This window comes from Gallinula chloropus (assembly GCF_964237585.1).
Source record: "Gallinula chloropus genome assembly, chromosome: 1".
NCBI lineage: Eukaryota > Metazoa > Chordata > Aves > Gruiformes > Rallidae > Gallinula > Gallinula chloropus.
Genome location: NC_140085.1, coordinates 143,219,186 through 143,233,621, shown reverse-complemented (window position 1 = coordinate 143,233,621; position 14,436 = coordinate 143,219,186). Strand labels below are relative to the sequence as shown.

At 38.1% G+C, this 14,436-nt stretch overlaps 1 protein-coding gene across 1 annotated transcript in view; it reads right to left on the bottom strand.

Annotated features, from left to right (window-relative positions):
• The window catches only part of TMEM131 (transmembrane protein 131), a 105,691-nt gene that overhangs the window by 31,448 nt on the left and 59,807 nt on the right, over nt 1–14,436 (bottom strand). The window contains exons 9-19 of the mRNA XM_084279098.1: nt 14,149–14,299; nt 13,976–14,032; nt 12,982–13,043; nt 7,573–7,681; nt 5,741–5,849; nt 4,756–4,909; nt 4,494–4,664; nt 4,074–4,184; nt 3,853–3,987; nt 3,293–3,397; nt 2,160–2,246 (exon numbers count right to left, since the gene is read on the bottom strand). Coding sequence (XP_084135224.1) covers nt 2,160–2,246; nt 3,293–3,397; nt 3,853–3,987; nt 4,074–4,184; nt 4,494–4,664; nt 4,756–4,909; nt 5,741–5,849; nt 7,573–7,681; nt 12,982–13,043; nt 13,976–14,032; nt 14,149–14,299 — 1,251 coding nt within the window. The remainder of the gene's footprint in view (nt 1–2,159; nt 2,247–3,292; nt 3,398–3,852; nt 3,988–4,073; nt 4,185–4,493; nt 4,665–4,755; nt 4,910–5,740; nt 5,850–7,572; nt 7,682–12,981; nt 13,044–13,975; nt 14,033–14,148; nt 14,300–14,436) is intronic.

Sequence of the window (14,436 nt, the reverse complement as noted above, 5' to 3'; positions counted from 1 at the left end):
TAAAATTGTAGCACTTAGTTATTCCTGGATGTTATAGCTGTCAAATTTCTGTACCAAGCACTAAAACAAGAAGAACTGATGCTATTTTAGGCTTATTTTCTTAAGGAATGGAGGCATTACAGAACAACTAGATGAAAGAGTACCGTGAATGCAATGATGAACAGTTTAGCTTAAAATAAAACCAAGGAAAGCAAAAAGGAAAGCCAGCTGTTAATGTTCTCAAATAGCGAAAGAGCCAAGTGACCAACTAACAGAAATAGTAAGTGAAGCTGACTGCTCTGAAGGTCTTGGGGCTTGAACACAGAAACTAGCGTAGAATCTTGTCAAAAGGTGGTAATTGTATCTGAATCTATACTCCCAAACAAAATGCAGGGGCCCAAAGGTCACCTGAAAAACATAATTCTGTGAAAACTTTACTAGAAAAAAGCATGAAGCCAATAAAAATCACAGCAGTCTGGGAATGAGAAAGATAGATGACGGCAAGGAAGCTATGCCTTCGAGGCTGAGAAACACAGGTGCTACCAGAAGTAGTGCCTGTTAAAAAGTGCCAAGAAAGTGAATAAAATAAAAAATAAAATAAATAAAATAAAAATCAAGCTGACCAAGACCGTGGGCATATACTGATACATCACGCAGCTCTTTAGCCATTCCTATTAGAACAAAATAAAGGAAGATTTAAAAACAAACAAACAAACTTGTTTATGGCCCACAACAGAATAAAATATGTTAATATGGCATTCAAAAGAAAGAATGATCTTGGCAGGAATTGGGATATTCAAATTAGGATACAGAATATAGAACTGCTCTATCTTTGGTAATATAAAGGAAACGGACCATTAAGTTACTTCATGGTCCATATAACAATAAGGTCACACAGTCAAACAGGAAACACAGATCCTGAAGATAAAAACTAACAAGTGATCTGTGCAACCGTAAGTAGGACTGTTTGACCTCAAGAGTGGCAAGAGACTTCAGAACAACTGGTGAAGTAGATCACCAGTGAAGGGAGACAGAATGGGTAATGGGGCAAATGTAGCAATGATTCACTGAAGTCCTGCTGAGTGACTTACCCTTCCTCAGATGAGACCGATTGCATTATAACTTCAAAAAACGACCATTTATCTACTCAACATGTGGTAAACCATTTGATAAAGCGCCAGTGAAAAATTACTATTTAAAAATACACAAATTGTAATATAAGTAGGAGATACTAAGGAGATATTGGATGAGAAGTCCAATTGAGACTATGCAGGACAGGAAAGGAAACAAAACCTATTTCCACCAACACAGACGGAATCAGTTTTATCCTTCAAGAAAACCACCACCTCCTTCTCCTTTTGCTCCTTTCCTTTCCTTCTCTCTCCCCATCCCTCTTTTCAACCTCTCTCCCTACGGTTTTCCATCATGGTGCATTCCCCACTCATCTGAAAGTCACATGAAGTTCAGACTTCAATGAAATACCAGTTGCAAAGCCAGTATGCCCCGACTGCCCACACTTCTATGGTTATACTGAATGCCAAACAAGAATAAAGCATTATCTGGTCAACAGCTTGAGCAAAGAAGCTGTTTCCATCACTCACTGAATAAACGCTGCGGGAGCAAGGATGACAACAGCTCTCACATACTTTTGCAGGGAGCTGTAGGCCCACACAGCTTTCTTGCTTTCAGGTACTCCACCATATACACCCAAGAAAATCATGGAAACAATACAGTAAGGTTTCCACTGAGAGGAAGGACTTCTTATATCAAAATGTCAGTTTGTTACCTGACTTTATCATCTTTGGCATTTGAAAACTGCATTTATAGAATTTCATCTCGCTCATCTTCCTCTTGGTGCTAACACACATGAATTGGTAATAACCAACTGGCCACAGCTACATTAGAGTGAAGCTGCAAAGAATCAGGTTTGGGATCATATCAGGATCCCAAGATCCCATTCAAGTGGGCAGTAGAGGAGATGTAGGGATAACCCATGCTTGGGATGTATGGGGAAAATACTCCACCAAAACAGCAACAAACTGAATTGTACCAGTTCAGCAGCACAATCTCTCCAGCAATTTGACACACAACAGTTCAAGAGAATGGCTTCTCTTGAAAAGAACTGATAAATAAGAAAATACAGCAAAAAAATATTTAATGTTGTGACCCAACTCACTTACTGGAAAAGAAGGTGGAAGAAAAACATGTTTTGGGGAGCAGGTCAGCGAACCTACAGCAATCACTGCCTTCACTGGTATAGTTAAAATCTAGAAGGTAAAAAAAAAAGAAGAAAAGTTTATGAAAAAATACTGACATTTCAGCCTTTAAATGTCTCTTCCACTTCTAAACTTCACAGAATAACAAAACCATTAAATCCTAATATTAACATACTCTAGGTTTATATATACATTGAAAAGGTGAAGACATGAATTAAGATTTCCAAGCATCATCATATTCGGATCACACATTCCCTGTTGTCAGGAAGCACACATTTCCTCACTCATACTTAGCACCATTCCATGCAGAACACAATAGCAGAATTAAAATATAAGCAGAAAATAGGAATTTCCTAACATATTAAAAAAACCTCAGATAACCAGCAGAGATTAGGAATTTCCTATTTTCTGCTGTTTCATCACTACCACACAATAAGCTATAAAATCTCCTGATTTCATAAGCTCAGCACGCCACTTTTTCCCCATATTTTTAATATATCACATATTTAAACCAGATTCCATTATGTAATAGAATCTCTCTCTTCTGCAAAATAATTTATTAACAGGAAAGGCATATGAAGTTGAGAATTAACTGGTTGTTATTCTCTCCCTTACTAATTGCAGTGTCAGAACTCTGCTTCGTGTACTGTTGGCAAACTGCAGTTTTCCCAAAACTTTTACACTGAGTTTTGGCAGAAAAACCTCTGAAATTACAGTTCCATTTCAGTAACTGATAACGTACCAAAGAGCACGCTGTCAGCATGTACCATGCCAAAAGATCCATGCACTGACACTCTGAGGATGAGTCAAGTCATTGAAGAGCCCATACCTCAAAGCATTTGGTCAGATCTAAATAGGTATTTTTGAAAGCCAGATGAAAATCATAAATTATGTCATTCTCCATTCCTTCAGAGAAGACACAGCCTAAGTAGCACTGCTGTCATTGGATGTAGGGTTACCTTGCAGAGACAACCCAACCTCCAAAGGTCCCTTCCAGCCTCAGCTTCTCCCCAATATTACAATCTGTTAACTCTTAAAGCTTCATGCTTAAATACCATCTCATTTGTGCAACACCCAGGAACAGACAATAAATATACCTCGTAATCTGTTGTGATTTGTACAGCTCCATCATGAATTCCTTCAAGTTCTTTCGCTATGAGTTTTACTCTAAATACAGCATAATAGCCTGAGGCTAGTATCACCTGTGAATGGTAGAAAGAGCATCACCCACTGTATTCCGTTAAATGGAAAGCAACTTCACTGAAAAACATACCCAACATCCTCTTATTTCTTTAAACTGAATCAAAGGCCATTTGAAACAACTGTCAGTGGTAAGACAGTTAAGTTTCTAACACAGAAATTATCTGTTCCTTGAGGTGATAAATTCCACTCTTACCAGATGAATGATAAAGCATTATCTGAGGGCATGGAGGTCACTGAGCTTCCCCTTTCAAAGTCTAATCAATCTGTACATAACACTGCTGCTTAATACAGGCTGCAAGAATTCTACATGCTTTATCGTATTGCAATTCAGTCAAAAATTAAACTCTTATTTTCCCCCCCTCCCCAAAGGAAACTGCAAGAAGTCACATAGATTGGTCTCTTTTTCCCCCCTCCTAAATCTAGCTTTAAGCAATGAAGCCAAAGGATTACTTACTGAAGACTGATCGGATGCACTAGCATTCTGTAGCTCATGCTGGTTTGCAATTATGGTTGTTCTGTTTCCCTTTTCAGTTGTTAGAAGTTCTATGGCCAAACCATCCCCTATAATATGCCAACTTTTTACAGCCAGCTTCAAAAGAACAAAAGGTACTGTTTTCAGTAACAACAGTGACGTAAATTTTTTATAAGGCAAACTAAAAATAAATGCACCCTTACCTCTATTGGATTGCTGTTGATGACTGCAAATAAAATGCTGGTAGCTTCTGTTGCACTCAATATGCCAAAATCTATAAATCGTTCCTCAGTTTTTGGAGGCAGTACAAAGTACTGGAAGGATTGATAAAGGTATTGTAGTGTAAGTTAAATATAAAATGTGCTCAAACTCTAAGCTCATTAACAGATAGATTAACAAGTCTAACACAATCTCAAAATTCTATACATTTTCTACGTAAAACTGAAGAGAACAAAAAGAATTTTTCATAGGTAACTGAAGCTGTTTAAGGAAACAACTCATAAAATAGCTTTGAAATTACAAAAGCCATCATCTTGTAGGAATAGAAGAAAAAATGAAAAACAATCCTATGAAGTCTGCCTTTAATTAGACTAAAGTAACTTAAAAAAAAGAAAAATACTTACATCTAAAAATCCTGTGTATGCTCGTACAGGTAGATGAAATTTAGAAGCATTGGTGATAAGCAAAATATTATTATCTACATGAACAGATGATGTGGAAGGCATAAAACGAAGTGTAAAAATGTATCTGGATTCATTAGGTGGAATTAAGACTGGTTTACTGAAGTTCTGGACCTAGATCAGTGAACAATGAAGATCAGTGTTACAATTCAACAGCACTGAAACGTTTACTATGAGGTAAAATGTTCACTGAAATGGGACTTACTTTAAACATTGGTTTTGCTTCTTCTGGCAATACAACATCATGTATAAGGACTGCAAAATTGAATGTGTTTGTTAAATAGATCAGTCTTTCCACAGAATCAGCAGCACTGTCACGGATGTGAAAGAGTGTGGCAGCATGATCAAATCCTAAATACCTATTGAGGGAAAACACCACAAGAAAAATACAGACTTTACTCAAACATAAATTGTTTTTCTTACACAAAAGACTAGAATTCATGCAATGAAACAGTAAAAAGGTACATAACCTGCTGTATGCTGAAACTATATTACCAGCACTACAGGGTTATTAAGTAATTCTAATGAGATAAGAAAATAGGTGAATCGCCACATTAGGAGGAATAAAAGGAAGTGCTGAAGCATTTAAGGCAGTTTGAAAATCATGCATATTCTTTAATAACTAAATCAGGCATCTGCAGCACAAAAATGCTCATAGGTAAGGTTTAGTTTCTTTGTTTTCAATACACTCTATCAGTTCTTCTGATTAAGTAGCACCTCATTTCAACAATAATTCAAACTCAAATCAGCCATGCTTTGTGAATAAATTAAAAAAGGAACCACTGTCAGTTCTTCCAAATTTTTGATTAAAACCAAAACTATTTTCTCTACCCTTACTTCATATAGTGATAGAACAGCAAATGAAAAACCAGAAAAATTTCCAGTGCTATGTTTCTAAGATGTCTCATCTGCAGCCTTCTAGTGTTCTGAAACAGAACTCACAAAGCTCACTTTGAACCCAAGCCTTGAAACCCGCTTATGCATTATTAAGATGACCTCATCTACTCATGTAAAAACAGACAAAAATCAAACAAGTAATTGTAGTTCCAAATGATTCAGACTCCACATTCAGAAAACTTGGGTATCAGCTCTTTATATCCCCTCTTCCCATTAAAAGGCTGAAATCCCTGCTACATCAGCTAATTTACAGCATTTAGGTTTTGAACTATATTCAATTACTGTAAGCTTACCCATCCAACACTTCTGCTTGATAAGGTATTTCAAGTTTGGAGTAGCTCTTCTCTTTTGCTTTAACAGTTATTTTCCCAGTAGACTGTGATGGTTTTTTTGCTTTTGAGGCTGAACACACAATAATACAAGAAGTTTGTTAAAGCAGACAAAAAAAAAAGCAAACAAACAAAAAAAAATGAAAAAAATAATACAAAAATCCATCAGGTTAGACTAGCATGAGTAGAAAAATAAAAACACAGATCTAGCCCAAAAATGAAACATCATGGAAAAGGAAAACTCAATAAGCAACTGACATGGAATAAGTCTTGGAAGTAAACGATCTGAGTTCTGAATTCCTCCCTCTTAAGCCTGACAAATTAGTTGACCTGCCTGAGTTAGCAGACTTATCTATGACAAGAGAAAGCCTGGTTGTTTCTGCCAAATAAGTAACTTGGACGTATCCAGAGGACTGAATATTTCATAGGGGTATGGAATACACTTATCCATCCAGTAACAGAACAGAAACTTGAGATGGCTGGGCTTCTCACTCAGAACTACCAGTCCAGCAGGACTTTGGGCCAGGAATGCAGCAACATTTTAACAGTGAAGAAATCTAAGACATCAACTTTCCAGAAATAGAATGAGGAACCATGTAAGAACCCAGACTTCACAAGCACGGAGAATGGTGCTCACAGGTGTGCTCCAAGATGGCAGAACAAGCAATGGTAGCCTGCTAGCAATATCGGCAGTCGAAGGATTCCAATACTAGTTAGGAGAAATGAACAGCCCCTGAAGCCCCTACATGTATTAAGTCAGATGAAATAGGCAGTATCTAGAGCTGGCTGCTTCACTGAGAAGATTTCACCAAGTCAGTCCCTTAAGCCAAACTTGACTGGGCACTTCTCTGCAACTACCATTCCTTCCAAGATCCACCTACGATATGTTAGTCAGTAGGTACTCATATAACAATTCCCTTCATCTTCAAAATCTGAACATATTACCGCTTCAGATTGACAGAACTCAGCTATTTCGTAATTTATTTATAGGCTAAAACATACTTCACTCATCTTACAAATTCTAAGCTATTAAACATCTAAAGTGCTAATCAATAAATATGAAACTTCTCCTCACTATCCATTCAACTTCTAAAATTATGTCTCTGAAATGAAAGACATTCCTCCTATACATTTCTATTCTTATCAAATCCTGGCAGAAAAACTTACAGCACCAACTAGTACTTTAAAGCAGGAATACCTGAATAGGTCAACAGCATTCTAAACATTCATTAAAATATCCATTAAAAAAAAACGGTGCTGTCTTTCTTCAAAATGTCAGCATAGTATTTACAGTCACACTGTGTAGAGGAAAATAACCCAACACTTTTTCATAATGATATAAATGAAAGTCAGCATCAGCATACATAAAGCATCTTTGTAGGAAAGGTACCAATAAAAGGTTTTGTCCACTTTTACCTCCCTTCTTCTTTAATATGAATTCAAGGCAGCAAAATAAAATAAGCCAACTTTCACAGTGAGGTTCTCAAGAGCCAAACAGAGTTTTGATTCTTTTTTTAAGCTTTGGAAGGATCAATGAGCAAACCCAAATACTCTCCTCTAATACACATTACTGCGAGGAAACGTCCTGGTTTGTTAGGATTTCTCAAAACTAAGACAATCCCCCCAGAAATAACTGAAGTTAAAAGAAATGTAAGCCTTTTACAGGTAGGAAAATTCCATTTCCTTCTATAAAATTACCAGTAACATTTTGTTAAGAGAGGGCAACTGGTTCATGAAGTTTCCACGAGTTTCAAGCAGCACTTGACAAGTTCCAAGAAGAGAGGAGCAGTACTTACCATCAAAGCTAATACTTGCAACTTTGGTATATTTACTTTCAGAGGCTTTTAACGTAACTGGCTTGAAATGTACTGTTATAGCTTCGTTCTGTGGTGTGGGTCTCACACTCTGCAAACAATCAAAACATGAAGCACCTGTAAATTTATCATTATTAACACACTGTGTGGCATTCACGTACCCTTCACAGTGATATAACTGCAACTAGTTTTGGCTGAGGACTTAGAGGACTGTCTTTCCTGTAACAAAGCAGCATTGTAAGAGGCTTTAGAATTTTTTTCAGGTCCTGCAAGTGACTCAGGATGCAGGAAAGTTGGCAACAGAGCTCTCCTTGGGAATGTCAGATGAAGTGACAGTATGGCCAGGAACATGTCAATACAATAGAAAACAGACTGTATGTAAATTAATATTTAATTTTTATTCTTAATGCTGCAGGGTTACAATAGCCAGACTATTTGTTTCTAGTGCAGTCATTAACAAAGCTGTTAACTGATCTGTGCAATTACTGATGACGATACAGACATCCACCTTGTCTCTGATCCCATGCTAAGTCCCCAGAGCTGCCACAGGAAAAAAACTAACTGTACAGAGAAGGGTTTTGTAAATCTGAGATGACACTCATCCTATACCAACATTTTACAAGATCACATTTTACATCTTAGGATCACTGTTTTAAACTAAATGGAAAAAGTGAATTGAGCGTTAATGGAATAGCAAATGTGTCATCTATGAGCCAGAGCTGATTTGTAGAGATACTCATTGCTATGCCACAGGATTATGGATTCCATGTCAACATCTGAAGCCTTTGTAAAGATTGCTAGCAAACTCTTTATCGAGATTCTATGCAGAGAAACTGGGCATGGAGCATTTAAATATTCTTTTCCTTGTTTTGCTTAAAATTAGGATGGCTGCCATGATTCCTCCTCCCCAGCTGTCCTCTCCTGCTGTAAGAACAGCTCAGCTGCTCATGCAGCAGCTGTTAAGCTACTGCAAATTACAGGATGCTGTATTAAGGAAACTGAAATGAGTGCTGGTTTACCTTATGCTGAGCTGCAGAGGTTTAGCACCTGCCTCAGACGCAGCTGAGCCACTCTTGGTCAGAGAGGAGCAAGGCAGACAGTTAGCCATACAAACCAGTTACAGGTCTTCTGAGCTAAGCTGTCCTTCATTGTAAACTGAAGCCATAAAATCATGCATACATGACTAAGTTCTGCTGACCACGTGATCCTTAGAGGAAACAAACAGCACTGCTCCTGCAGCTAATGAATAAACTCTGTTAACACTCATCTAGAAGTTCTGTATGTTGGATTTATAGTACTGACCTTTGTCAACCATCTGCACACACATAGTGCAGGTATTTTCCATTTCTCTTCATGAGTCAATTCATAATTACATTTTTCTTCTAATTAAATCCACACTACAAAACCTGAGACCTTGAGGTGCCTTTTAAAAAAAAAACCATCCTGAAGCAGACAAAACCAGGCTGTGATCAAATTCACAGCTTTTGCATGTTAGGAAGGATAACCATTTCTAGTAGCTCTTTCACGCAAAAAGCTAGTTTTTAATTACTGAAGTTTGAAATTATGCTGATTTCGTTTGGTAAATGAAATTTGAAATACTCAAAAGGACAGGCTGTTGCCAGAAAAAATGGCAGGTTTCAGAGATGCATCTCTAAACCACAAGTGTAACAAACCTAGATGTATTTGCTCAATGTCTGTAACTAGTGAATTTAGTTAAGGAAAGAATTTGGCACTGTTTTGTTGAAAATTTCTTAACTATTTTAGGCACGTTTGTTTGTTGTTTGATTGCATGCTACAAAAGCAAATACAGAATTAATATAACTAAAGGAAAACAAACATCCTTAAGAATCCTTTGAACTTCACTTTTTTCAAATTGTAACCTCTTTCAAATAAAGCCCAAGCATAACTTGTCACAAAATGTGCCTTAAGCATCATCAGGTCACGTCAATACATGCAAAACAAGTTCCATCAAGAATCTAATACCACCAAATTTCCTCAGAAAACCTCCTAATGGCTACTTCTGTGGGGAAGAACAACTTGAGAGACATGCTTCAGTTACACATGGCTCTGCCACAGCACGCCCCAGCCAAGATTGTTGACCCTGCTGTATGAAGATGCATTCCATCTTTAGCATAAGAGAGAAAATGAGGACCTTAAATCTTCTAGAGGACACAGAGTTGGGGAGAAAGCTTTGTGCTGTTTTACCAGTTATTGGGAAAGACTTCCAAGGTTTAAGGACTCTCACACTACACCTATTCTAATAAACTAAAGAGGAGGCACACACAAGTATACGTTGAAACACTGGCACATGTTTATCCAGACTGCTTACCTGTCAGCAGGCTCCTGAACATAGTTTTACCTCGCCCGCCTGGCATATCGCTGTAAGGCTGAGCAAGCTTGAGACTTTTGCTTACAGACACAGACACCCCAATGCAAGAGGGAAGCCCGGTGGCTACAGGCCACAGACTAAGGCTGGTTCCACTAGTGTCAGAATCACCTTTTGTACTGTTTTACTACAGACACAATTATTTTGCCAGTAGCAACTTGGCCTTCAGTTTAAACAGGGACACACCTGACTTCACTTTCACCATAAAGCACCGTCCAGAGCAGCCATGGAATGAACTGCTAATTGATTTTAATCCTTTACTGTAACATTCATCCTTTACTGTAACATTCATTCAATGTAACAAGCATTGTAGGGCTGGAGCACCTGCCCTACAAAGAGAGGCTGAGGGAACTGGGCTTGTTCAGCCTGGAGAAGAGAAGGCTGCGGGGGGACCTCATTGCAGCCTGCCAGTACCTGAAGGGAGCTTATAGGCAGGAGGGGATTCGACTTTTTTAAAAGAGCAGATAATGGCAGGACAAGGGGGAATGGACTAAAGCTAAAGGAGGGAAGGTTTAGATTAGATATTAGGGGGAAGTTTTTTACAGAAAGAGTGGTGAGGTGCTGGAACAGGCTGCCCAGAGAGGTAGTGGATTCCCCGTCCCTGGAGGTGTTCAAGGCCAGGTTGGATGGGGCCCTGGGCAGCCTTGTGTAGATCCAGGCCTGGAGGTTGGTGGCCCTGCCTGTGGCAGGGGGGTTGGAGCTCTATGATCCTTGGGGTCCCTTCCAACCCAGACCATTCTATGATTCCCTTGATAACAGGTGTGTGTGCTCAAATGTGCAGACTGAAAACGTAGCACAGGTGTAAACTAGTTCTCACTGCTTGATTTAGAGTAGATTTTTTTTTTCTCTGAAGTATGTGAATTGTGACAGAAGTAAGTAAATACTTTCTAATACACAGACTCTTATTTTCAAAGCTCAGCTTCAATATATGGCTGTGCTGATGTTCCTGGTTCTTCATGCATCAAACGTGATCGGGTGCTCACATTTCAAAGTGTGCCTTTGCTTTTACCAGCCAAATGGGCTTCAACTGCATTAAGGACACACAGGATTTTCTTTCTAGAGAAGGGATAAGAGAAAGTGTCTAATGATCTACACTAAGTTGTTGACAGCGTGGCTTAATCATTGCTGCGTAACAGTTCAGCTAGTCAGGAAATAAACATGATTCTCCCTAATAATGGAGAAACCCCTACAAATTGTAACTAAGGATGTTTTTATAAAAAGTTTTAGAACTCAAAAGAGAAAGTCAAGTGACTTGCCCTTATTTTCCTCAACCAATTTGTTGGACAACAGCATGACTAAGTACTTAAAGGCAGAACAGCTACAACTCTGGCAGCAGTATTAGCGGTCTCTCATACACAGATGACCTGAAGATATTTAGCTCCTCCAGCGCCCAGCTTAAACGTATGCTAAATATAGCCTTGGCCTTTTCTTCTGACATTAAGATGAAATTTGTCGCAGAGCTCTGTCTCACTGCTTTTAAACCCTACCTCTAAATGGTCAGAAATCTGTTTCCCAAGCTTTCTTAGAAGTAAGCTATTCACCAGGTTCCTTCCAAAAAATTTTTACTCTCACCGCTTTGAAATGCCTTGATTGGCTCAGCAGCAGCAGTTCACACAGTGCTTCAAATGCTAGAAAGGTTACAGCTTCACAACAAAGCTGTGCCTTAATGAGAAGAACAGCTGGTTTGGCATGCCACATGTAACACTGAAAAATACATCACATCTAGGCCTATGTGGTAACTTTATCATGGCAAAAGTGAGTCCTAAAACCTCTAAGACCACCAAATTTACTGCTTTGATACACTGTAAAAGAATAATTCATCTGGAAAAGTTGTGTCATGACATGTATAATGGTCATCAGATGACAGCCTTCCAGTGTCAGTCCAAAGACCATAACTTTAAAAAAATGAGTGGTTTTTTTATATGGAGAATATGAATTAGGCACTACTTTGTCAGATATTAGGAGTGATACTGATGGTTTCAATATATGCTTTTTTGTAGTGTACTCAGGAAGGGTATTACACAAAAATCAACCATCTAAAAAAACTTCACAAAAACCTGCCTGATTTAAAGTTTTGTTAGACCTCTACTACTTTTGTTAGACCTCTACTACTAAAAATACTATTCCCTACAGTTACAGCTATGAGCTTTAAAAACACAGAAATGCTCTCCAAGAGCTCAGTAAGAAACCTTTGCCAATCCTTCTGTCATTCTTCTGGCTCCTCTGGTTTCTTTTCAACACTTCAACACTTTTTGAAGTGCAGTGGGACAAGGTATAGCTAGCTATACAACTAAATCTGGAAAACAAGGAAGACAGGAAGGGGAAAAGGACGAAGTGAGAAAAATAGTGGGCCACGAGAAAAGTTAACAGAGGAAAAAGGTATGAATGAATAAAGGCAGACTGCCAGACTAGAGCCAAAATTCTGCAATAAAAAATAGAATGTAGAAAACCCAAACCCTACAATCCTGAAGCTGGCTGCACTTTACATGCAGCTGTAGCGATCTCACTGGAAAAGGCTTTAGAGTGTTTGTGGAGCTTTTTTTTTCTTATTTCACGCTGCAAAGCGGATAACCTCAAGGAAACAAGAGTCATTTTACAGCCTGCTCTTGAAAGCTACTCTTTGCTCATCTTCTAAGATTATGGTGGGGAACCACTTTAGACACCCTCACAGACTGTCTGATGAGGACAAAGAACCCCACAGACTCTGCATTAATCTCTCATTCACTGAACAGGAGTTACTGTTCTCCAATATAAAAGCTTCCAGAGGCTCAGATATTGGAGGCACATCCTATAAATGCCAAAACAGCCGTTCAAAGAAGGCTATGAAGCAAATGAATTTTAGCACACATACAGATTATTTGTCTTCCTGTTAAGTCATCTTTTCAGTCACATATCACCCAGCTTCTAATTCTGAACACTACACAGGCATCCCGTGAACGATCGAGTTTTGTGAGAGAAAGAAAATCCAAGTAGAAAGTTTCAAATTGAAAGGAAATAAAACTTACTGTAATTGGCACATCTTTTGTTCCTGAATTTAACAAATGCAGATTTAAAATTTTTGGCAGATCTGTTAAAGAAGAAAAAACACATCTGGCTATTAGGCTATTTTAACATAAGAACCTTATACAAAGTCATCTACACTAGCTGATTTCTCAATATAAATCCACTGTTCAGCGTTAAAAAGCTAGACTAACAAGTCAGTACAGCGAGTCAATGTAGCTAGCCCCACGAACCTGGCACACTTATAAACTGCATTTTTGTGTATTAGTTGGGGTTAGGTGCTTTAGGTAATCAGATGTGTTTCTAACACATTAAGAAACGAACAGGCTAAAGCCACCACAATTAACGATTTTGCCAGGTGCAACAATATTCAGCAGAAACTAATCTTATTTTAAAATCTTTCCACATTAAGACAGTTGCAAGGAAATGTACTTCAGAAGCTGCCTGTTTTTAGTTGAGAGATATACTGGTTTTCCTCAAAAACAAGTCCCTTTTACAGTTTCAAAAGATACTTTCAGTTTTGCTAGTTTTCACTTTTTTTTCCCCCACTAAACAGTACTAATTTAAAATGTAAAATGTTAGCTCCAAAAGTATGACACTTCAAACACAAAGATCTCACGATAAGTAACAAATCTGATCATGTTTGCACACTTTCACTACTCCCTGTGAAAACTACTAAAACTTATACAGATGTAAAGCAATCTTTCAAAACAAGTTCACAAATTAAGGAAACTGACAACAGTTTTCAGACAAAGCCACACACAACTAGTAAGTGCATTAGTGTAAGACTGTGCCAACTATTGTTTGTTTGTACACCCCTCGAGTGTACTTGCAGGTGAATACAGCATGTACTGCTGTAACATGCTGTTATCCTGCTTTTGAAACTAGAGCTTTAAATAGCATCATTCCACAAGCAACCTGAAATAGTACAGAGATAACTGGGCTTTCCCCTCCCCACCCTACTCTTGATAATACTTTGCGACCCAAAGTATTGTTTACCTTGTGTTCGTAGTGTACCAAAATCTAGCATTTCTGTTGATGAATAGATTCCTGGTGCTTAAAGGGAAAAACAAAACAAAACACAAAAGTTACAGTTTTCTTCTTGCACTAGAGGTTAATCAAGCTGAATAATATTAGAATACCCCAGAACAACAAACCACTTTTCTACCAACCTGTTGTAACTTCTACTTCTACAGGGAGAATGATAAATTCTGTGTTGTCTGAGGCATTTGTTTTTATTCTAATGAAGGCTGTATGATTATCTGCTTCTCTTGAAGAAAAGCTGGCTCTCATCACTCCTTTTGTTTCATAGGGAGGTATTTCCTGATAAACAATCAAAGCACATCTTTGAGACTACAGTAATTACAAAAAAGCTGCCACACAAAAAAATTACAATAGAAGAATTGAGTATAATTGTAGTAAGATAAAAAGCTGCAATCACAGGCTGATTGTTACTAAAA